At 36.8% G+C, this 24957-nt stretch overlaps 1 protein-coding gene across 16 annotated transcripts in view; it reads left to right on the top strand.

Moving 5' to 3' along the window:
• Positions 1-24957, top strand: part of PARD3 (par-3 family cell polarity regulator) — a 450732-nt gene that overhangs the window by 232809 nt on the left and 192966 nt on the right. For 12 of the 16 annotated variants that reach the window (XM_051609203.1, XM_051609204.1, XM_051609205.1 and 9 more), the window contains 5 exons: positions 3084-3209; positions 4565-4947; positions 15508-15647; positions 17103-17231; positions 21090-21128. In XM_051609203.1, the coding sequence (XP_051465163.1) occupies positions 3084-3209; positions 4565-4947; positions 15508-15647; positions 17103-17231; positions 21090-21128 (817 nt within the window). The remainder of the gene's footprint in view (positions 1-3083; positions 3210-4564; positions 4948-15507; positions 15648-17102; positions 17232-21089; positions 21129-24957) is intronic. The other 4 variants (XM_051609192.1, XM_051609206.1, XM_051609201.1 and 1 more) reach the window with 1 other exon arrangement.

Genomic DNA, 24957 nt, shown 5'->3' on the forward strand with positions numbered 1-24957 from the left:
ATGAAATGGCAAACCATGCATAAAGAGGCATCTTGCATTAGTAACTTAATGTAACTCCAGAATGTGAGACAGCAGAAGGCAGCATTTCAAGAGAAATGCTATGCAGAAACCAATGGTAGACCAGTTATTTTGTAATCGTAAGTACATGGCAACATTGAGATGAAATAATATTATTTTGTATAGTGTATTATCATAGTGTTAATTTGGAGTGTTCTACTTTGTGTAAAATATGTTTTTATATTTAGCAAATGGATATTTTGCTATTTTTTTATATTTAAACATATAAACAAAACACCTGTTGCAGTATACTGTGTGTGCTCTCATGCAAGCACTTCATGCACCTCCAAATTCTCAGTTGTCTTTTGGCATTACCGAGGAACATACCTGCATCAAAGTTCTGTTGGGCATGAAATGAAAGAAGAGTAGACACAATTCTTTCCTCTCCCCCTCAAATATTTTGATTGGTTTTCCCTGTAACATTCCCAAATTTATATTTACTTACTTCTCTCTTCCCCATTTAGAGACATCCTCTAAAGTAACTTCACTTTGAGGCTTACACATATTGTCTCTCCAGAGAAATTAAACAACTCACAAGTAAAAAAGTCACAAACCTGTTATCTAACCATCACTTTTATGTCTTAAACCTATAATTCTGATAAAAATAATTTAGTGAAGGCAAGTGAGTCTCTTTCCTTTTTATGAATAACCTTGATAGTGGTTATTTTAGTTCTTTCTGCAACTAACAAGCAATCTGTACCTTTTTTAAAATAATTATTTCTCAGTTTTAAAATCTGAGGCTGTGTTCAAAGCTTATTTTTGTTAACAGAAGAACAAAAGGATTTAATCAATATTTTAAATTTTTGTTTTGTTTTACTTCCTTTGACAGCATACCTTCATAATTATTAGCAAATTTTAGTACAATAAGTGGAGCAGAACACGGTCGTTCAGTTAGTGTGTGACTGTTTTAGACTTTTAGAATTTTCATTCAGACTATTAGAGAATTGAGAGAAAAGCAAACACCAACCCACCAAAATAATCTAGGTGATACAAAGTGTTTCACTACCTTGCTGATCAAAGAAAAATCAAACAAAAAAAACCAAACAAGCTCGCAGACTGCTTGTTTTTTTCCTTTGGGAATTTTGGGAAAATTGGTGATTTTTTTTGGTGTGTGTGTGTTGTTCTTTTTTTTGTAAAATTTTCCTTTTTCAAGGGAGATGCTGGGTCGTTGGAAAGTGGAACTTTCCAAATCCAAAGACCATCAACTTGGAATGGGGAGATACAGGACTAGATACACACTAATTCTGGTTGTGTTTTTCAAGGTTATTTTTCTGAAATGCTTGTGTTCTAGAGAGATCATGCTCTTTAGCTTTATGGAATCTTTCTGGTTCTTGTGCTCACTGGTGTTAATGCAAAGTGACAGATTGCTAATCGTAGCAGCTGAGCTAAAGTCAAACCCAATCTCAGTTAGCATCAGTAACTGCACCCAAGTATTCCATTAGGAACCAAAGGAGGGTGCAGAAGGTTTGTCTCTAATGGGTCTGCTGGACAGATCTAAGGTGCAATACATTAGGTATTTGCAAAAGACTCTGAAACAGTTGGAAACAGAATGTTATTGTTAACTTAAATGTTAATGTCTGACTCAAACTTCATGTGATGATTTGTGTTGTCAAAATGGTTTATTTTGTTTTTCTCCTTGCAGTCTGTTTACATGTAGAGATCCTTTCAACATCATATCTTAATGTCTCTAGGTGGGCCCAAAATGGAAATACTACTAGGATCATGTCTCTTACTCCTTCATCTGCCTTGTAGGAGAAAACATATGACTGTTCCTTAAAATAAAGGTCTTATTTGCATATGCTGATGATAAATTGGTAAATGAAGAATTTAAAATGGAAGAAATAAGTTAAAGTTAATTTTGCTTTTCTGACCCATTTGATGAAGTTCTCAAGTGCATATATAACTTTTGGGTGCATGATGAATCCTTTTAAGCATTATTGACTGCTGATTTACTTTGAGGTATGTGTGAACTGAAGTGCTATGATCACTGAAAATTTTGTGCTAAAAGACATATGTGGTCTTGCAATTCCTGCCACGCAATCAAGTATTTTTCACGCCATGCCTTGAAGTGACTTCTGAAAAAATAATGCTCTAGACTTGGATGATGTGATTTTGACCCACTGATACATCTTGTGGGAATTCAGTGTAAAGCTGATCTTCTTTTAAAAAGTCCAATGCAGTGTTGATGCAAGAATTCATCCTGAAGATTGAATCCTTCTTCAATCCTAGAGTTCAGGTATAGAAATGTCATTGACTTTTCCACTATCCTACCAGTACCTCAGAAATCCACTCTTCAGGATCCATTTCATAATTTCAGTTTGAATATTAATTTTTCTCTCTAAGATTGTCCTTAAGATGACAATATGGGTAAGCACTAGACAGAGATGACCAACTCATTGCACAGAGGCTGTTAAGTGGTAATTGTCTTCAGTCATTACTGAACCAATTGTTTTAAGATAATATGCTGAATTAAAATTGAATTTAAGTTTTTAATTTCCTCTTTGCTGTTTTGGTTTGCATGAAGTTCCTGAGTGCTCTATCCATCCCTTCATTATAGGCTGCTTATTTCATGAGATGACCTCACGTTTCACTTGCACAGAAGCACGGGAGTAGTGATGGCTGTGGTATTCTCTGCTAATTCAGAAATTAAAGTTTTAAATTGAACATGTTCAACTTCAATTAACTACCAGAAAAGTTGCTGACTCTCAGATGTGTGGTGTTTCTTGGAGCTTATGCTGCACAGAAATCTAGGCCCTTTGCAAGGATGGACGTGCTATCATCACACTGCCTGTTCTTTCTTACTTTTAAATGACATACTTGATTCACCTAAGCTTTTTGTTTCATGGCTAAAGGATGAAAATTCAGGTAATGCTTATAAATTATTTGAAACTATAGTATCCTACCTCAAGGTACCGCAAGATGGTTTAAAATGTAGCTTTTGTAGTGCTTATGGTGAAATATTTAGTTGGTGGGATTTTCCATGATGCAAATTATTGAAACAATAATTTGTAATCTTAACATTCCAGAACCCTGGGGCTGCTAGTAAAGCGTTTGGAGAAGGGTGGAAAAGCAGAACAAGAAAATCTTTTTCGTGAGAATGATTGTATTGTCAGAATTAATGATGGAGACCTTCGGAATAGGAGATTTGAACAGTAAGTGTACTTACCACACGTTGCATTGCATTATTTAATCTTTTAACACTGCACCTTGCAGTGATTTGAGGAAAATAAGAAAATATTGTCTAACCTTGTCTTTATAATAGAGAAGAGATACACTAAGAGGCATTAGTGTTCTTTAGTTAGCCAAACTAAAAAAAAAAATATCAGGATTATTATTGCCATTAAAGTATATGTGCTTCTCATATGATTGATTTGTACATTCCAGATTTTTTTCTTCTTGCATTAGTAAACTGTTTATCCTGAAATTCCCATATGACTTCTGCTACTTGCAGTGCCTCATGTTCAATATAAGCAGGCAGCGTGGAAACTATTTTTAACATTTTAAAAATATTTGTGGTTCAGTATGTGTGAGAACCAGAAGCGTTATATGCAGAAACTTCCTTGAGAAGTTTGAAATATCATAAAAATTTTCTCAGTGAATGCCTTTACTTGGTAGAATCCCAAAATGGTGAATCAGAAAGATTTTTAAAAGTCACACACAGATGACTGAAAGAGAAGGCAGAAAAGAGGTGTGCAGAAAATGAGTGATTTTGAGGATGATAATGGTCTTCTGAAAAACCTAAGGTGTTGAGGGCCAGAGGAATATAATTTATGATTGTCCTGTACCTAATATACATTTGAAATATGTTTTTTATTTCTTTTACTCTAGTCTCAATTGAAACAGGACCCTGTACCATATGTTGAAAGCAGCTTGTCTCTGCTTGTTGTATGGTTCTGAATCACAATTTGCTCAGTCTGAGAAGAGATTTCTTGACTTTGTATACTTTTGGACATGACCTAGAGCTCGGTGTCTGTCTGTGCAGGATGAAGCTTTTTTTTTTTTTTTTTTTTTTTCTCACCTATTTTTTAATGTTGTATCCTGAAAGACTACTAAATTACAAAAAGTAAAATGTAAACTAGACTTATTGCAAAGCTGCATGTAGTCTTAGCAAATTACAGTAATGGTGTAATTTTCATTATGGCGTTTCTGTTGTCACTGTGATTACTGTTATAACAATTAATGCAATTATCAAGGTTCAAAGCAAAAGGACTCTGTGGTCCTGCCATAGAACTCTCTGCATTTCAAGACTAGTTAAAATTTTTTCTTTTCTAAATCCAGTATTTGTATGTTAGTTGTTAAGCATATTTACCAGTTGCGTTGCCCTAAGGCAATAATCTTTAGCAAGAAGCAGACCAGAGTAGCGAACAGATTCAAGTTTCATGGTTTATGCTTGAGTACAATGTGTCTGTCAGCTCGTGTTGCTTAATTAACATTAGTAATTATGCTTATAATGTCTTGTAGTCTGCCAGTCCTAATTTGCTAATTTTCTGTTCATTTTGAAACCTAGAGCACAGCATATGTTTCGCCAAGCCATGCGTACGCCTTTCATTTGGTTCCACGTGGTCCCTGCGGCAAATAAAGAGCAGTACGAACAGTTGTCCCAAAGCGAGAAGAACATGTACTACTCCAGCCGGTTCAGCCCTGATCCCCAGTACGCTGACGGCAAAAGTATTAACAATTCTGGACTTCACACGTTGCAAAGAACGTCTCGAGTGGGTAACCCATCCGATCAGACAGACTCCTACTCACAGCTACCTCATAGTGTGAATTCATCAGGGAAACCACCCTCGGGCCTGGTGCCATCACCTCAGAAAGTTCTCACCTCCACTGCAAACAGTGGGTATAACACCAAAAAGATAGGGAAGAGGCTCAGCATCCAGCTGAGAAAAGGTAAGGCAGTAGCGCGCTCCGCTTGTAGCATGAGGTCTGTGTGAGCAGTGTCCATACATGTGTCCAGTGCCATTGTGTAGGGCAGGACAACTTGCAGTAGCACGAGAGGGCGTGATGGGTTGATTTCTGAAGCTGAGGGGCTAGGTTGTCCCTGACAGCACCTGCAGGAGTCCAGCTGTGCATTCAGTGTGTGCAGCACGTTAGCAAAAGGCTGTTTTGAAGAGTATTCTAACATTGTTTTCCATCACTCAACTAATAGAGAAGTGCACTTCAGTGCTACACATTCTGTTGGTTAAGACCGAGGGGCTGGTGAACTATTTAATATAAAGAAATAAGCTAAAAAGCCCAAATTCTCTACTTTACAATTATAATGACTTTTCAAATTGTCTAACTGGTTTTACTGTTAGATTTTGAGAGTGTGTTAGATCCAGTTGGTAAACTGGACTTTGCGATTTCCAGCTGAAGCTTCTCTTTATTCCGCTGAGATATGTAAGTCTTTGTTTAAATGGTAGAGATGTAAAGAGGTATTTCCTATCTTGGCCCTCATGGTAATGCAATTAGAATGGGGGTGAGAGACTATTTAAGGGCAGAGGAGAAAGAAATGTGTGCTTACTTCAACATCTGTGTTATTTGTGCACATGTAGATGCATTGGTACATATGCGGAATTTTTATGGTGTGTTAAATGTCCTAAGTGAGAAAATTTGGTATTTTTAGGTAGTTACCATCTGGATGCTTTTAAGATAGTCTGAAGTATAATAAAATGACATTTAAATGCAAGTATTTCTTAACTCATGGGAAATAATTTTTTAAAAGGATTATACGTGCTGTAAACTTTATGTTATTAAAATGTTCTTGTTTAAAGTTAGATATAGTTTGATCTCTAGCAACAAGAATGGCGTATATATTACACAGCAAAAAGTTTACCCACCTAAGAAAATGAACTCAAAGTATGTTCTACTTAGGGTATTTTGTGTGCTTGGTGTTAATAATTTTTATTAATTAATCTCTTTATAAAAAAATATTTAAGACACTTCTTTGAATGGTATAGATTTTACAGTTTCACATTTTGCTTTTCTTTCTATGAACTTCACATGAACCACCAGATTGCTTCTTTCTGGTTGCTGAGTTTTAAGCTCTACCAACTTAGATAACATAAGGTTGAGTTGACAGTTTGCTTCTGTTGTTGATGCTCCTTCAAGAAATTCTTTAGGCCATCAGCTCAGATCATCCTGCTTGGAAAAAATTGTTATTGGCAGAGTAAGGTATCACTGTACTTACAAATACACATTCAGTCACTGCAGGAATTTTTACCTATTTTTTTTGTGCTTGCAGAAGCCTGTAGAGATACCACTCAGACATTGCAGGAAAGAATTCTTAGCCAGGAGTGCGTAATTAGAATTTGTGTAATTTAAAAGCACCAATAAATGAACATAGAAGATGGTAACACAATATTTTTGCATGAAATAAATGTGGAGTTATAACTGCTCATAAGATAGGAGAATTTTGATGTTTTGTGGATTCTTTGACTGTGATGTGAGGTTACTTTCGGGTCATCTTGCACTGGGTACTGCCTCATAAATACTTTCCCCACCTCTGTAATGTAATTTAGCCTTGCTGGCACGAATATATTATATTGTTTTGGAGTGAAGGACATGCCTGCTACCTGTTGGTGGAAAGTGATCTATAAGAAACTTAAACATCTAGCTCACATCAGAGAAGTCTGATGGCTCCTATGCTAGTAAAATGTTTAAAATCTGTATCTAGAGTGTATTTTAGAAGTTTAAAGGGGATATTTGTTCCTAACGGTTTGCTTATGTGAAAATACTGCTAATGAAGAAATGGCACCTAGTTCAGATTATAGACAGAAACTATTTAGTGTATTGTGTTTCATGCATGGTGATGTTTTTTTTTTAAAAAAAAAGTGTAAGGAAGGATACCTTTTTATTGTTGCTGTCTTTCATTTCTTAATATCCACTGTAGAAAGAGGAATGTTCTCTCACTTTGTCTTTATTTCATCACTCTGAGAACATATATGTGGAGCAACAAATGAAGTGAAACACTTCACAATGCCCCCAAGTAGTTTGTTATAAATATGAGTGCAATAGGGATGTTGATTGTCTTTGATTATTTCTAATGAAGGATGTTGTAATAATACAGGCTTTATAGATATTTAACAAAGTGCCTTCGTTGTAGCTAACAGACAGCAGTTATTTCAGCAATTACCATCATTAGATTAAAAAGTCCTTGTGGGGTGCATTAAGGAATATAAGCATGTAAGGCTTCATCTTGAAATTCGCTTTCAATTTAACCTGTGCATTCTGGTTAATGATGTAGTGTATGAGAATTGACTCTTTTTCAATACAGATAGACCTTCTTTATTACAGCTGTGTTTCTACGTATTGCATGAGCTTTATTATATAAAATGACATGGTAAGATAACCCTACAGGATGTGCTTCTGTAATTATGATTTCTTAATATTTATTGCTGTTTTGGCATTTTAAAATAACCTGAACTTTCATAGGATTTAGCTGTTTAATAAAGTCAGAAGAGAAGGTCAGTCATATGTTTCAGTCAATGCAGATTGTTTGTTGGCTTTTCTAAATGAAAATGGATATCTGTTTATCTTTCCTTAAAGGTCAGGGCCTGAACTTTTAGCATATAGATGTAGGGGTTATTGCAGATATTCTAATACCATTAAGGCTGTATAACAGTCTAGCTTAATAGCTCACGCAAATTAAGATAGTGCAAGACATTACAGCAAGCCTTTGTTTATGTGTATTTTGGTGTAAGCTGATACACAGTAAGTATAGATAAATAAAATAGTTATTTACAGCTAATATGTAGGGAAAATAAGATGACTGATAAAGCATCCAGTGTGTAAATACAAATTTTGACCTTATATACACCAGAACAGATCCGGAGTGTGTTTTTTTTTTTTGACTGCAAGTGTTTGAGTCAATGCAATTGAGAGGAATTTAGTCCAGCACTTACAAATAATAAATAACCAATTATACAACAAATAATTCTGAGCACTGAGTAACTCTGAGCTTGTAGCCTGATAACTTGCTAAAGCATTCAAAAAATTGCTTTTCAGTTGGATATTGTATTACTCAGATTCCATATATACTGGTTTTGACACCACTGTACTAAGACAAGCCTGAAGTACTCAGTCTTTAGATTACCTTAGTTTTATTTGATTGCCCTTAAGTATCATGCTTAATGCATCACATAATTTTTGGTATAACTACATATTTGTAGTTAATGAAGTAAAATGTCAAAACTGATCTCTCGTTTTTTAAGTTGGTCTTAGTTCCACCATTTTGCTATTTTTTGTGTAACATATTCAATGTGTTAGGACTTCAGTCCACATCTCCCAGTGTCTAGAGAGTGACTTTAAGTACTGGCCTTGGGAGTTGTGATCAGCTCTTCCTTTTTGGCCCAAATAATCTCTCTTGCAAAATATTATAGCTTCAATAGAAAGAAGTGAGTGACACAACTGCAGGATACTTTGCAGCAAGAAAGCTGTAATAATCACCAAGTCCATCAGAGAAAGAGCGTAGCAGCCATGTCCTAGGAGATGATGAGCCCTGACAAGATGGAGGCACTTTTGTGCAATACAACAGAGAAGAATGTAGATGTGAGAACAGTTATGAGATGTATTGATCTTCAGAGTTTCTTGTTGGATTCCCACTTGGCTTGCTGGCCCTTCTGTGGTTAGTAATGCTTTGTCTTAAGTATAGAGCTGAGCTTAAACACTGCAAGTCCCACCAGGTGACTGGGTGTTCAGTGTTAAGGGATCGTGACAGTCTTCTGCACCCAAGTTGCTTTCTACAAGAAGTCATTAGAGATGCAAATAAGATGCTATGGATAGTTTGGGAGTATGCTAATTTAAAATGACATCATATTTGCTATGGAATAAAGCATGTATATGGACAATTACTTGTTTTACTTGAATTTATATAACAGAGTGTACAAGACAGGACCCTGAACTTGTCTGTGAGATATCTTGCATCGTGTATCTGAAGTGTACAGATTTACATGCATTTTTCATTATACTTTCCTGTTTCCCACACAGTTTCTAGAGCCAGACTTTGAACTGACTTTTTAATTTTTTTTATTTAAAATTTCTTTTGAAGTGATGTGTTGTCTTGGATTGATTTTAGAATTCCTGTTCAGACGGAGTAGGGGTGTTTGTCATTTTTGAAATTAAGCAAAGTAAATTACTAAATTATTTAAGTGACCTTGAGAAATGAATCAAATAATTCGGGGCTTTATTAGCAACTGAAGAAATGTAAGCTGCATCAAGTTTCATCTTTTCATTTTCTATAAACACTTTTGTCATTATTCATTAGCAGGCTGTAGCAAAAAATACTTCTATTTTTTCAAATATTTCAAAAGAATATTTCTATTAGGTTGATCAAAGACCTTCTTGAGAGGTCTGAACTTAGGCTGGAGAAAAAGGTCAAACTCACTCCACTACATAAAAATGGGTGTGCAATTAGTTTGTCTTGATTGTGCATGTTGCTGCAGAAATTTTGAAGCCAGCTGAGCAGTCAGCCCTCTAAGCAGTCATTTGCATGTACAGATACACTGACTACACATACAAATTATTAACTAGGAGCACTGAAATAACTTTTCAGAAAGTATATAAAATGGTCTTGGGTTAGTTTAGTGAATCCTCTGACAATAAGAACAAAATAATTGTGGTTCATCTCTTGCATTAGGTCTAGTCCTTAATAAAAACTGCTTCCTGGGATAAAACAGTAGGACATTTATTTCAGCAGTCACCCATCTGTACATGGCTCTCAAGAAAGAGTATACTGTGACAAAGCAGAAATTTGAACTGTTTGGAAAGAGAGTGTCTCTGTGATTAATGTCAGAGAGTGTATGGCCCTTCTGCTTAATGCTGTCTCCCTCCTTATTCTGGATCATTTTATAATCTAACACTTTCATTAAGTGGGGATGCTTTATTTTGAAATTTTCATGACTTTGTGTCACAAATGGTTTTTTGGTGTAACCAGCCTCCCATATTGTTTTAGGAAAAGGAGACTGTTCTTTGTCTCTCATGAAGAATCTGCACTTTTTCTTAACAATCCTTCATTCCATCTGAGGGCTGTTCACCCACATGGATTTTCCATATTTAGATTGTTCTGAAATGTTCTTTGCTGTCTTGCATAGGAACTAAAAAATGTGCCCAATTGTCTAGTTATCAAACGTTTCCCATTGTTTTAGAATTGAGATTTATTAGTTCATTTATTTGTTTATTTTTATGTAGAGAGATCTGTATTGAAGTACCTGAGAACTCATCTGTATTTTCTTAAATTAGAGGAGAGAGAAGAGCATGATTTACTTCTAGGTCTCCTTGCAGTCCTGAAAGGGAACATAACTGTAGGAGAGGTATCATAAGAAGTTGACAGTGTAGGTCCTTCAGATGTTCTTTATTGTGTCTCTGAACTCATGTCCTTTTAAGAGGGACATGGAAGTACTGATAGCAGTGTAGAGGTGATGCTTGCTTTTTGTCTCATGTTCTGGCAGTGTTTCTACCCAGCAGCACATTTTGCTGCTGAGTATTAAAAGCTGTAGTTAGTGCTGGATGAGGAGTGAACAATTTTTCATGCAAAAGAGCCTTAAAAAGAAGCGTTTTTGCCAGACACACTCTTTCCACAATTAAGAAGATGATCCTAGCATTAGTGAGAAATTAAACATTTCTTCACTGGGAGAAAACAGAAAGTCTAGACATGTCTAGTAAGATTAAATAAATTTTTTAACATTCTGTCAGTTTATGATCAGGCTGATGCCAAATACAATGAAGATGTTAATTTTGAATAAATACTTAATTAAATTACATGAAAGTTGTGCTCCTACACCCTGTCCTGCCTTAACGCTACCAGAACTTTTTCTTTCAAAACAGCAACTGAAGCATCAAATGTGCCCTTCTGCTGTTGATACAACATAGTTCTTCTACTATTGTGACTACACGTTTTATTAAACGAAAATTGATTTGTCTTCAGCTCAGAGCTGGCTGAGCTCTTGAGGGTAATGTAACCTTAGAAGGCCTGTTCAGCACCACATTCTAGAGAAAAAGGGGGCTCTAACTTGTTGGGAGAGCTTCTGATTTACCAAAGAAGCCTAAGAATTTGAATTGCACAAATTAGTGGGTAATTTTTAAATGTTATTATCACTCAGTGTAATTTGATCATTGTCAGAGATGACAGCTATAGAGGGAGGAAGACATTTTGTACCCTCTCTTTGAAATCTGTAAGATATTAAGTTGAACATAGCTCAAATAATCCACACCTTGGAAAGTAAAGCTCCTAGCTTTGGGTAGGATGGCTCCTGCGTTTTCCTAAAGATGGAAATTCCTTCTGTTTTCTACTTGTGTTCTTGTTCTGTCTCTATGTGTACCCAGTTTCTCCAATATTATTAGTATAAATCAGAGATACCAGAGGAGCTTACCGTATGTGCAGAGTTCCTTCACTGTTATAATGCACTTTTACACCCAAAGAACTGAAAACATTTTAGCAGCAGGAGGATATTATATGCATTTCTATCAGCAGGAGAACTGAAATGCAAGGAGTAGAGATAACTAAATCACTTATGTGTGTAAAAATAAAAATAAATTAAAATCAAGCCAGTTACAGAAGTCATGTTTATTTTCAACCTTGATCAAATGTATCAATTAATTTCCCAGTATTTTGGACTTCTAATTTCTATATAATAAGCACAGGAATTTATGAAGCTGTATTATACTGATAAGGGCAGCTATATTGCAAAAGTAGTAAAATGAAACAGAGAAAAGGTACAAGAAAAATGATAGCCATGAACTGCCTCATGCAAAGCTGTAGAGAGCAGCACAGAAAAACACAGCCCAGCTGAGGTTGCTTCTTTCCACTTAAACAATTAGAATTTTCTTCTGCTAGTAGCTGTACTCAGTGTGGATTTGTGGCATTCTGCTGGCTTTGGGAAAAGCTTTTTGGAGATTTGACAGCAAAAAATGCCACAGTCCAAATTTATATCCTATGAGCATTTGTAACGCGAACATTTCAACTTCTGTTTTTTCCATGGAGGTTTAAAGTGCAGTGTGTGAATCAGACATCTGTAATGATGCTATTACCAGGCTATAGGGATTAAGCTTATTAATAATGAAATATTGTCCTGGGTGTGCAGTCACGTTCTGATACTACTTGAGAAATTTTAGCAGGCAAAACCTGTACTCAAGGAGTGGTATTCAGCATGATCCTTAAAAGAAGAAGAAAATAAATTCCACAAAAAGCTGAGTTGTGACTTAAAAAAAACTTAAGACAGATCATCTTCATATGTTGCAAGGAGTTAGAATTTGAAGCATCATTAAATTTGTGAAGTGTCCAAAGTAAAATATGGATATTATGAGATCTAATTTTTTTTCCATCACTTTGTAATAGCAATGATAAATTTTATATCAGCCTCAAACTGGATGAAGACTTTCAAATTCAAATGTCAGTTTTTAGTTATCTTGGATGCTGCAGAAGCAGGAAAGATTGTCTCATGTTAGTTAGCCTACAGGCACTTGCTGTTTGTGCATGAAAATTTACATATGTTCAAGATTAAAATTGTAAACGGTTATGTCACCCCCAGCCCACTCACCTATGTCAGTTTACTGCTTAACATGGTTATTAACTTGTTAATAATATACATTGTGCTAAATTTTAATCAAATGTAATTGTGCAGCTTTTGGAAATCTGTATGTAGACTACTGTAGACTATATTGGACTCTTGCTTCCTTTTCATACGTGAATATTAACCTGCTCAGTCAAAAAATAGCCTTAGCAAATGAACATGGGGAACAGTAAGACAGAAATTAATTCAGGTTTTAACCTTGTGGTGGGTTGACCCTGGCAGGATGCCACCAAAGCGTCTCTATCACTCTCCTCCTCAGCTGGATGGGGGGAAGAAAATATAATGAAAAGCTTGTGTGTCGAGATAAGGACAGGGACATCACTTGGCAATTGCTGTCATGGGCAAAGCAGACTCAACTTGAGGAAATTAATTTAACTTATTGTCAATCAAATCATAGTAGGGTAATGAGAAAACTGAATCTAAAAACACCTTCCTCCCACGCCTCTCCCTGGGCTCATCTTTACTGCAGATTTCTCTGCCTCCTCCCCTCCAGTAGTGTAGGAGAGTGGGGAATGGAGGATGTGGTCAGTTCATCACGTTGTCTCTGCTGCTCCTTCCCCCACATGGATAGGCCTCCTCACACTCTTCTTGTGCTCTAGCAGGGACATGTTAACTTGCTGACACAGCTGGTGAGGGAGCCAACCAGGGAAAATGCCCTGCTGGACCTGCTGCTTGTTAACAGACCTAGTCTTGTGGGGCATGTAAATGTTGGAGGTCGTCTTGGCCAAAGTGGTCTCAAAATGATAAGAGTTCTCAGTTCTTGGAGAAGCAAGCCAGGGAGCCAGCAGATGCTGCCACCTTGGACTTCCGGAGGGCAGACTGGCCTGTTTCAGAGCATGGTTGAGAGTGTCCTTTGGGAGATAGTCCTGAATGGCAAAGGAGCTCAGGAAGGCTGGTCATACTTCAAGGAGAAACTTTTAAAGGCACAGGAGAAGGCCATTCCCAGGTCCCGAAAGATGAGCCAATGGGGAAGAAGAACAGCCTGGCTAAACAGAGAGCTTTGGCTGGACCTCAGGATCAAGAGGAAGGTTTATAGCCTTCAGAAAAGCGGGTTGGCAACTTAGGAGCATTACCAAGATGTAGTGAAGCTATGCAGGGAGAAAATAAGAAGGACCAAGGCTCAAGCAGAACTCCACTTGGCCACTGTGGTTGAAGATAATTTTTTTTCAGTCTATCAATAGAAAAAGGATGACTAGGGAAAATGCAGGCTCACTGATGAATGAGGTGGTTACCCTAGTGGTGGAAGACACAGAGGAGGTGGAGTTACTGAATGCCTTCTTTACTTCAGTCTTCACTGCTAAAGCTGTCCCTCGTGAATCCCAGACCCTGGAGGCAAGAGGAAAGGTCTGGAGAGAGGAAGACTTTTCCCTCAGTCAAGGAGGACCAGTTTAGAGAACACTTGGCCAAACTGGACATCCATAAGTCCATGTGCCCTGATGGGGTGCACCCGCGAGTGCTGAGAAAGCTGGCCAATGTTATTTCTGCGCCACTCTCCATCATCTTTGAAAGGTCATGGAGAACAGCAGAGGCTCCTGAGGACTGGATGAAAGCCAGTATCACTCCAGTCTTCAAAAAGGCAAAGAAGAAGGACCCAGGGAACTACAGGCCAGCTAGTCTCACCTCTGTCCCTGGGAAGGTGATGGAGTGTCTCGTTCTGGATGTCATCTCTAAACACATTAAAGAACAGGAAGTTATTTGGAGTGGTCAATATCGATTTACCAAGGGTAAAGTATGTTTGTCCAGTCTGCTAGCTTTCCTGTGATTTTTATGTGAAGGGATATGTTGAGCAACTTTTAGGGACCATAGTTGATATCGCTGTGTCATAACCACAGATTGCCTTGGTAAGCCTAGCTAATGATCTTGAACAACCTCTGAGGTGTTTCAAATGGAAGCTGCAGATGCTGACACTCTGTCAAGGATGCTCTCATCTGACTGACTGTCTCCATTTCATGCTAGATTAAGCATCCTGAATATACTTCATGTGCAATGTAGAGTTTCAAAGGTTGTTGATAACACAGGACAGATTGCATCAAAGAGAGGACCACAAATGAGCTTTCTGCATAGTAGGAAAGGCTTCTGCTTGTGTTCTTAGCTTGTGAATCCCAGAGCTAGTGGGGTCCTAAGGTACACTTCAATAACCAGTTGTGGGCACAGTTTCTCTGAAATATGAGCAAGTTTTATTTGCTGGACACCCTCTCTGGATTTTTCTGTTATCCTAAAATGTCAGTTTCACTTCAGTCAGTCTTAGCCAAGTCCAGTCAGTCACTTAGATGCACAGCAGGACCTCAGAAATGGCAGCCTGGCCCTGCTCCCTGCCTGCATGGCAGAAGGTGGGGTGGAACCCAGTGAGAGCTGAGGTGAAGCCCTGGGGCAGAGGAGCTATTGACAGAAAACAGCTTGAGGTCTCCTGGAGCAGGAGAGATGAGACCACTGAGCTCTGGTTCTGTCACCTGCTGGTGTCCATAAATGAGTTGACAAAGCCCCGTGTCCAACAGTGTCAGTTGACTGATATTGCTGAAAGAGATACAAAAGAGAAAGAAGACCGACAAGGGGGACGGCAGTGGTAGGATATCAGATATGCTTTATTCTGATTCCTTGTCACTCAGCTCATCTGAAATAGAAAGTTGGAAATATGGCAGTTACTTGGAAGTTGCCAGAAAGCAAGTTGCAAGGAGGGCCTGCTGAGCCACCTGTGCTCAGACTCAATGATTCAGCTATATAATTCCTCTATTTCCTTTTTTTTTTCTCCTTTTTTTTCTTTTTTTCTTCCCCTGCCCCATGCAGTAATTCTTACGTCTTATGTATGTATTTTCATGGATTGTATTAGTGAGGATACTGGATAAAATAGCGTATAATATATAACATGCATTTTAACAATTAATATTCTACCTTCTTTATGCAGGTACAGAAGGCTTGGGATTTAGCATTACTTCAAGAGATGTTCCAATTGGTGGCTCTGCTCCAATTTATGTGAAAAACATCCTTCCGAGAGGTGCAGCTATTCAAGATGGGAGACTAAAAGCTGGAGACCGATTAATTGAGGTGATGAAACATCACATGTTGTATGTCTGTGTTTTGGCCTGAGCCCAGGCATGAGTTTACTCCCAAGGGTTCCTAGTAGTTTGTTTCCCTCTTCTTTTTTTCCTTTTTGCTTTTCTTTTTTCTGTTACCTGCTTAGGTAACAGATCAAGGGCTGTGCGTTTTCAGTACATAACTTTTGTAAGAGCTGGACCCAGACATACTATAAAAACATGAGTATACCTGTCCCTCTGTGAATATAGTGTCATAGTCTTGCCTTGCAGTTTAGAAATAAGTTGAAGCAAAGCGATTGTTGCATCATAAGTGGCATTAAATCAGCATGGAGTGACAGACCAGAAGTTACTGAAAATGTTGCCGAGTGGGGAAGACAATACCCTGAAAAGGTTTAGTGAATTAACTGAAAGGGACAATATAAGATGACAGTAGTGCTGCAGGAAATTGGGGCCACTTCCAGGAGGATGTCCTCAAGGGAGTTAAATTTCTCTTAGGCACACAGCAGAGATCTTCCTGCAAATCTAGCTTGAGTGATATAAGATGTTACCACCCACAGGTCTTCATTACTGTTCCTAAGCTAAATGACAGTGGAGGTACAGCTGAGACTGTAACTACCTCTCAGTGGTCTAACTTCACTTTACTGCAAAATTGGTGAAGTCAGCTTGAGTTGTTGCTGGAGGAGAGCTCTCTGTAATTACTGTAATTCAAGGTAACCCAGATGACTTGGGTAGAAGGAGTCTAAGAAGCGTTTTAGACAACAGTTATGGCATCTCAACTGCGTGAGCTGTGAGCTCTTATGAAGAAAAGGAAAAAGATGGTTTACTGATGACTTCTGAGCACCATGCTCCCTTGCTTAATGCCCTTAGTTGATTTGCCTTGCATTTCCAGAACATTTTTGAACAGGCAAACTTGAGAATTCTCTGTCTTTTTTCTCTGACTTCTCCCCTCATTCAGGTATTTCATACTTGCCTGTTCTGGTAAGCGGTATGTGGGAGGCCCAGGCAGCTGGATTTCTGAACAAAGGCAAAATAAAGAGTAACTACCCAGAGTTATTTGGGGAAAAAAATACTTTCTACATTTGATAGAATTGTTTGTGCAAGTTGCATTTGGAAGATAGGTATAACACCAATGCATGTGAAAACAGGACCAGTTTTGGATTGAATTTGCCAGTCATTTTTATGCAGAAATTCTTGTAGAGAATGGGTTTAGTTGGCTTTAGAGTAGACATGAGTATACTCTTGCTGCTAAAAAGAAGGGAAATATAGTTGTCTTGCTTGTTAACTGCATCTGTATGTAAAGAATGCATGTTTAATTAGTTCTATTTAGTAGCAGTTGTAGTGAGCCAATAAGCAGTGAGGTTTTTTTTAATACTGTCCCATATGATTTACATGACTTTTCAGTATGAAGTTCTACTGTTTCTCCTGATTAGAGTCTTACTGTTTTCTAATATTTTCTTTGTCGCAGGTAAATGGAGTTGATTTAACAGGCAAAACTCAGGAAGAAGTTGTCTCTTTGCTGCGAAGCACCAAGATGGGAGGGACTGTTGGCCTTCTGATTTTCCGACAGGAAGAAACATTCCATCCAAGGGAACTGGTGCGTAAAATAGAGAGCAGCTAAGAGATTTAGATGAGTACGAGCAAATGATTTGATCTTGTCACCTACTAGTAAACATGTGTGGCCAGCACTGGATACAATCAAAAAAGCTACATGGCTTTGTTTAGAATATTATACAAAAATGTTTTTTAATTCTCTTGGAGATCTGCTATTGGAATTAAGTATTTCTTTTTAATGTATAATGGAGAGTTATATTTTGAGTGAAAATGTTTATTAGAGAAGAAGCTATTGGATGGACTTTATTTGGATGAATGCAGACAAGTAGGTTATTTCATATCTTTCATATGGATAAATTATGTTTGAAAGCCTGCCATTTGTCCCACTACCTGCTTACTAAAATATTTCAGAGCATATAATATTTTGCCAAGGCAGATATGTAGATACCTTTCTATCAAAAAGTAGAATATATAAGAAATAGTAGTCTTTTTTTAATATAAATGCAATCTCTGGAATGGAAACCCTGCAGTTATTAATTTAGCAGGGCAATTCTGAAAATGTTTCCAAGGAATTTACATGAAATGGGAATAAAATGATGTTTCATACTGTACCTGCTCTGCTTTCATAGTGTATACAGATATTTCTCTGACAGTTATTCAAGATAAGTTCTGTTACAAAAAGGTAGACTATGAATGTAGCAGTCTTACTTTGTTTTGTATTCAATTAAACTGCTGAAGTTATTTATTATTTGTGTTATCCTACCTATATATAGCTCTAAAAATAACTATTTGAGAATAACATTGTGAGAAAATAGACAAATATAAGTGACAAATATAAGTATGATGAATGGATTGCTTCATTTTTCTATTGGTTTTGTGTTACTTTGAATGCAAAGAGAATAAATTTTTGTTTGGCCATTTCAAGACATTTAACTTTACCCTTTACTTTTCAAAACAAGAATTAAACCTAGGAAGTCAAAGTGGCAGGGGAGGTTGCAAACAAACCATGCTTTTACCCTAATATTCTTGGAACATGACTTCAGGTACTGAAGTGAAAGTTGTCATAAAATGAAGAGAAATGAACAATTTGAAATCATATTATGTCCTACCTTATTACTGGAACTGTGAAAGCAATCTGTTTATAAATTCCTATGATGTAATTTTCACAGTATTGCTATCATACATAAAGGTGAATGAAAATGCTTTTTAAATTTTCTAAATAAACTTAGAAGTAAGAAAATGTCTTAATTTTGTGTATATTATTTCTGTAGCAAAATGAGGAAGTTACAATGCACATTTTAACTTGAAATTCCATTCAAATAATTGTAAACAAAGATACGACATTAGCAATACAGATTTAATAGGAGTACTTGATGTAGTTTTAAAAGTGAGAGCAAATCAGCCCCTTTAAATGGGTTCAACCTCAGTAGCCTGCTGCTACTTGGGCAATACTCTGTCATTTTGGCAAACACCAGCTTAGGGAAGCCAGATCCCACCTTGGCTGTGTCAGGTAGTAGGTGGGCTCTGCGCTATGTAGACAGAAATCAGATCTGAACTAGTGTATGTTTCTGTAGCTCCAGCTGAACAAATGATATTGTGAGGATCTGACAGTACCTCTGTGTGATGGTCCTCTGTTGCATAAGGATTTGTTTGCATTTTGACATGAAGAACTGTTAGGTGTGCTCTGCTGACAGCTGTCAAAGAGCAGGAACAGTATCTCTGGGGAAGGTGTTGAACTAAAACCCATCATAAGGGCTGTTCTTTCTTCTCTGGTAAGAAATAATCCTAAAAGGGAAAAAAAGATGTAATTAAAACAAAAAAGTATTTTCAACTAGCTCCTCTCATATACTTTTATGAGCTTTATGTACCAAAAAAAAAAAAAAAAAAAAAAAAAAAGAGGGTGGGGAATAATCTGAAATCATGTCAGTTCACCTTTTTCACATGCTGACCTTCTTTGGCCATTTAGGAACAATTTGTCTTTGCATCCTTCCCCTATTTTTCTCATACTTTCTACATTTATATGTTTCAAATATTAACCAGATGAGATGTGTCTCAGAAACTGTATGCATAAAATCATGCTATTTGGTAGTACCCATCTCATAAAGGGCAGGACTTGCTGTTGCTTGCTGAGAAGCGGTCAGTGTTAAAATAATTTTAAATTTGCCAATATTTGTACAGATGTTAAGCCCAATAAAAGATGTGTTTAAGATTTTATGGTTTGGGCTATGACTTGTTAAATGACTTTTGAAAAGTTATGTATCCTGAGTTTTCTTTATAAGGAAAATGAAAATAATGAACTTTCAGAAGAGTTGTGGAATTTAAAGTCTTTGTTGCCGTTGTTGTCTGGAAGGGAGCTATGAAAATGCGTAGTTGTATCTACAATTCATGTAAATGTTAAGCTGAGCCTGTTTAGGTTAGTGCAGGATCTTTGTAACTTGAGTGGTCAGGCTAGGGGTGTGCGTGTGATGGGAGAGCCATCATGGTAAAAGCTGAGTAAACGATGGAAGCATGGAATGAAATCAAACTGACAGGAGTTAACTTTTCTAACCAGTGAGATCTGGAGGAACAATTATGCTTCTCCAGAATACCAGGCATTTTATTGCTTCCAGAGCTACCTAAAGCCAAATAGGTAATATATTAGGGCTTGTCCACATCAGTGTGAGAAGATTACCTCTTACCTTCCCTCACTGTCCCCTTGCTTTATGAAAGCGGTGACAGCTACTCTGGTTAGCAGAGCTTCTGTTACACTGTGGTTACTCCATGTAACCAAACATAACTTGCTATGAAGGGCTTGCTGAGGGGCTGCTACTGACTATGTGAATCCACTGAAGCATTGACTTGCATTTTTTAGCTTTTGAGCTAAATTTTCAGAATCAGCAGAGACTGGCTGGCAGAGATTGTCTTCTGTACCCTACGAGTTAATATGCCCTTTGGTACATGTAGGTCCTTCATATGTTCCTGGTTGTTCCCTGCTTCATTTTTTTTTTTTTCTAATTGGCTGTTGGCTGCAGGTTGAAGTTAACTGCTGTGTGTTTTACTGCTTTGCCACTACATTTTTGTGCCTAATCATTTGAATCTACTGCAAAGCGGGCCAAAGCAAAAAAGTCCAGTAAGCTCTAGCATTTCGTTTTGGCTCAGCTGATTTGAAAGAAATAGCTGGTTAGTCTTAAAGTGATCACCCAGCCAGCAGCAAGGTGGCTTCTGTGGGTGCTCAAAGGAGTTTTAAGATGAATAGATGGGAGCTTGAAAGAGTAATAGTTCCTTGTGTGTGTTTCCAGAATTGGTTGGGGGATGCAGAGAGGTTTTCTGATGATGTGTATTTGCCTTGTGTGCACTGAGACACAGGTGAGGAATGCAAGGTACAGGAGGGTCCTGTCTGTTGTGGGCTGAAAGCACCCTCCTGTCCTGAGATAGCCAGTGCTCTAGTTCTGGTTCATCCACACACACTCAAAAGGGGAATCCATTGTTAAAATGAGAATGGCTATTTTTTTTAAAAGCTACTTGTTTAGAATTTGTGGAAGGGTTCATCTGGACTCTTGACATTGTTCTTTTAAAACTTGAAAGCAGAAGGGAAGGGCCAGAGGAGAACATCCCTGAATGAGAACATTCCCTGAGCCATAAAATGGTGCCAGCAGCCTTGACTCTTCCTTGGCCAGAGAGCCACCTCCCTTGTAACCAGAGAAAGTCAGGTGTACTGGCCTAAGATCACTGGAGGTTGTTTTTATTCACCTCTTATTTGGTGCTTGTTTAGACAAATTGGAATCAGGGAATGTGATGAGCACCCTTAATTTTTCAATTACCACTTCATGTCAGAATTAGAGCTTTTTGTTTATCCCCCTGCTGATAGATACTATGTGTCATATGTAGTTGTGTTCTTATGTATTTTTTTTACTTCCTTTAGAATGCAGAACAAAGCCAGTCACAAATTCCAAAGGAAACGGTAAGAGCTTTGTCTTTTCCATACTGGAAGACTCCCAAATGTTTTTAAATCTATATGGCACTTCTCCATCAAAGTTTCACAGATCCTCCTTTCACCTTGTATACTGTAGATAGCTCTCTCTAGCTTTACATTTTAAATGCATTTTTAAATGTAATTTCAAATAATGTTTAAATATTATATACAATTCATTTAATATTACATTCAAGTGCGATTTGAAATTACATCTTCTATATGCAGCCAAAAGCCTAAAGTCGCAATGATTAAGAGCAGACTGTTTGAGTTACTTGTTGAAACTAATTGTTTAAATCATGATTATGTGACTGAAACCTGAGATACTAACACAGAAATCAGGCAGTTTAGATTCAAGTCTCAATTGTACCCTCATAGCAAACCACTGTTTGTTAGTTATTTTTAAGAATTTTTAGGAAAGTACTATTAAGTTTAACACTTTGAAGGCTGTAATGAGTTTGTCTGTGGTGTGCCAGTGAGGCTGTATATTGAGGTTGTATTCTGTTTATGTACCTCATTTCAGTCAGTGAAACACAATCAGTGTTAATGCACATTCTACTAATATATGTTAAAAGTTTTCTAAAATACAAGTTTTATTTTCTGAAATAACAACAGATGATGTAACAATAATATATTGCTGTAAAGCTATACTGTATCTTAGTTAAAGCATTCTTCAAGAAACTCCATTCAATGAAGGACCGTTTAAAGAAAAATAAACAAAAATTAGATTATAGAGAAATTAAGAGGATTCATGCTGCGATTTGAAAATAGGCTGCTGGAACACAGAAAAAGCTTATCTAGGTGTTTCAGAATGCCTTACTAGCAATGGAGACATGGTGTCTGGGATATAAAGAAAGTGAAGACTAGGTAAAGAGATGTAAGACCCACATCAGTGAAATTGTCTACTGTACATTGGTTGATACATTAATGTTTCAGGCCAATGAAATGCAACTGCTGAAATGGACATTTAGGTTGAATGTAGCAATATTCACTTTCATGCCTTTTAGTCTCAAAGTCATCTGTGTAAGGCCTCTATAAATAATGGGTGTATCATTGTTTCAGACATGTCTGCAGGATCTTTTTAGTACATCTCATTAGTGCATAGATGTCGTTACCTTGATTGTCTCTTACCACGTACTGCTGATAGGTAAAGCGATCAAAGGTTAAAGCCCAGGAGAGTAGTTCTGCCTGTAATTGAATACAAGTGAAGACAATTTGTGGGTGCAGCCTTATAAAAGTGGCCTGCCTTTAGGAGCTGAAATTCTGCCCCAAAACCTCATTAAGATTAGGCAGATTGCCTATAGAGTGTTTATGTTGAGCACTTTTTCATCTGTTGCAAAGTTAATGTTTTGTACCAAATTTCATGGTGAAATCTTTACAATTTTTTTCCATCAATGTCCTGACTTCATCTAAGGCAAGATCAAAAGAAAATAAGGATTTCTCATTTGTTCTCTATAAATTTGAGTTAAAAATTTCTTGTTAACCTGGGGATTATGCAAGAGGGACAGAAGGTATATGACTAGCTAGGGATTTCTGAGAAAACTGCTAGGAAGCCTTAGCAAGCCTTTGGAAATAAGGAAGTGAATTGGGAAATAACTGGAGACATACTTGGTTAGTGAGGGAAGAAAGCTAGAAAGCTGGTTAATACAAAAATATCATTTGCATAATGTATTGGGTTTTTATTCATTATGTGGTGGAGGTTTTTTTGTTATATATTTGAAGGCTCAGAGGATCAGTGACTAGTAATAGAAACAATGGGTTTATTTAAATTTTCCTACTCCTAGTTGGGAATTAAAAGTTCATTAAGCGTGAAGTATGTCGGTATTTTAATGCACAAAGCTTTTGCACTTACCTCTCTTCTTTCAATCTACTTTGCTTTGGAAAAGTGTTATATTTCAATTTTACAGAACTAATTTTCATCAGCTGCACATTAATAATACAGTCACATTCTTATGCTTATTCTAATTCTTATTCTTATATTATTATTTCTTCTTGGCTCTGCCTCAATCCCTGTTTATTCCTCCTCTATCTACTTTCAAATCTTTGAGATTTCTGATCTTGTAATTTCTATTTCTGTGCCTGCTCTGATCTTGGTTCTGTTGGTAGTGAAGTTTTAGTCTCCAAGTGTCAAGGACTTGACAGTAGAAAGCAGAGCAAAAAAACCCAACAAACCACAAACCAAACTTAGAAAGCGTGATGAAAGCAGTGAAGCTATAGAAATGAGACAGAGCTGAAGTATGTGTCCATTTTTAATTTAAAAGCAAAATGGTTGTGGGGTTTTTTTCTTACTGTTATGTCTTTTTGGGGAAATAGAAGAAAAAAGAACATTTAAATTTAAAAAAGAAAAAAAAAACACATGAAAATGGAATGCCTGAGATAAAATTTATATGTAAATCCCAAAATACAAAGCCTAATTACCAACACATTCTTAACACTCAGGGGTTACATTCATGTAACTGTTACTTTGAAATGGTTCACGCTAATATTGTGACACGTGGATGTAGTAGTCATAGTCTTCATATATGTAATAAAAAAAACCCTTTAAAATTTTTTTCCTAATATATTTGTGGCCTGAAATCCTTGAGAGAGTTATTTCTTACTACTCATATAGGAAATAATATGACTTAATATTTTCCACACTGTCATAGAATATGGATTTTCATATTCTTTTTCTTGAACTTCCATATGAGGAGTTTTTGTAAGTTGCTAAGCTTATGGAATTTAAGCTTATCTCCAGTTATCTGTAAATAAATGCAAATTGCTGATGCAGCTTTAGCTTCTACCCAGTAACTGTGCCCTGGTGAAAACAGTGCTGCTGTTTTTACCTTCCATTTTGCTGAAGAACAGAACAGGTGCTCCATTTACTCCTGATGCAGGAAGTCTCCTGAATCTTGGTTGAAAGACTGTTTCATCCAACCACAAATTTGTGCCATTTCTATAGCTAATGACAGCATGGAGCAGATGCACCTATTTCTAAACATGGTGATTATTTGGAATGTAGGAGATGGACCATAATATGAAAACTAGTAATTTATCATTATTACATTTCTGTTTCTAATTATAATTATTTTAATCTTGTTACAGAGCATTGAAATGAACTGTTAATTATGCTATGTAAAACATCTGCCAATTAATTTTTCGTCATACTGTTTGAAAGTCAATAGTGTTTCAGTAATATCTTGCTTTTACAATTGTAATTCACTGTTTGTTTTTTGAATTCGGAACTGGCAACTTAACATTCATGTAAGCGTAATGCTAGAAAAATAATAATTATCATATAAGTAAGTACTTTCTAGGAAGTGTTGTCTATTGGTAAAAAGAGATTAAAAGTTAGGACTGAGGATTTCGTGATTGTTGCGTTCAGTAGCATGGGAAAGCTTCAGTTTTCTGTTCTCATTTGTTTTTCTGTCAAATTTCTGTAAGTGAGCAGAATGTTAAGAATTTTAGTGAGTGCAGAATTTGTAACAGTGGCAAAACAAGAGTGGTTGGTGTGTTGGAACAATATATAAATGTTTAGCAGCCCTGATACAAATTGCAAATGGGATTGCTTTTTATTTTCTTCTGAACTTGAACATCTGATACTGCTGTTATTATCTAAATTTCATTTTAATCACTGTGTTTTTTCAGAAGCCAAGGATAATGTCATGGCTAAACCTGTCAGCATTTTTGGGTTCAATTGCTATACTTGCTGTAGACTTTTCTGTGTGATTCTGAGTAAATTAGCTAGCTACAATACTTAGGCAATGTTTATCACCTATAGGAATGGGGTGATACCACCATGTGATCAGAGGCATTTTGTAAGAACTAATTATTCATAAGT

The sequence above is a fragment of the Apus apus genome, chromosome 2 (genome assembly GCF_020740795.1).
Source record: "Apus apus isolate bApuApu2 chromosome 2, bApuApu2.pri.cur, whole genome shotgun sequence".
Taxonomy (NCBI): domain Eukaryota; kingdom Metazoa; phylum Chordata; class Aves; order Apodiformes; family Apodidae; genus Apus; species Apus apus.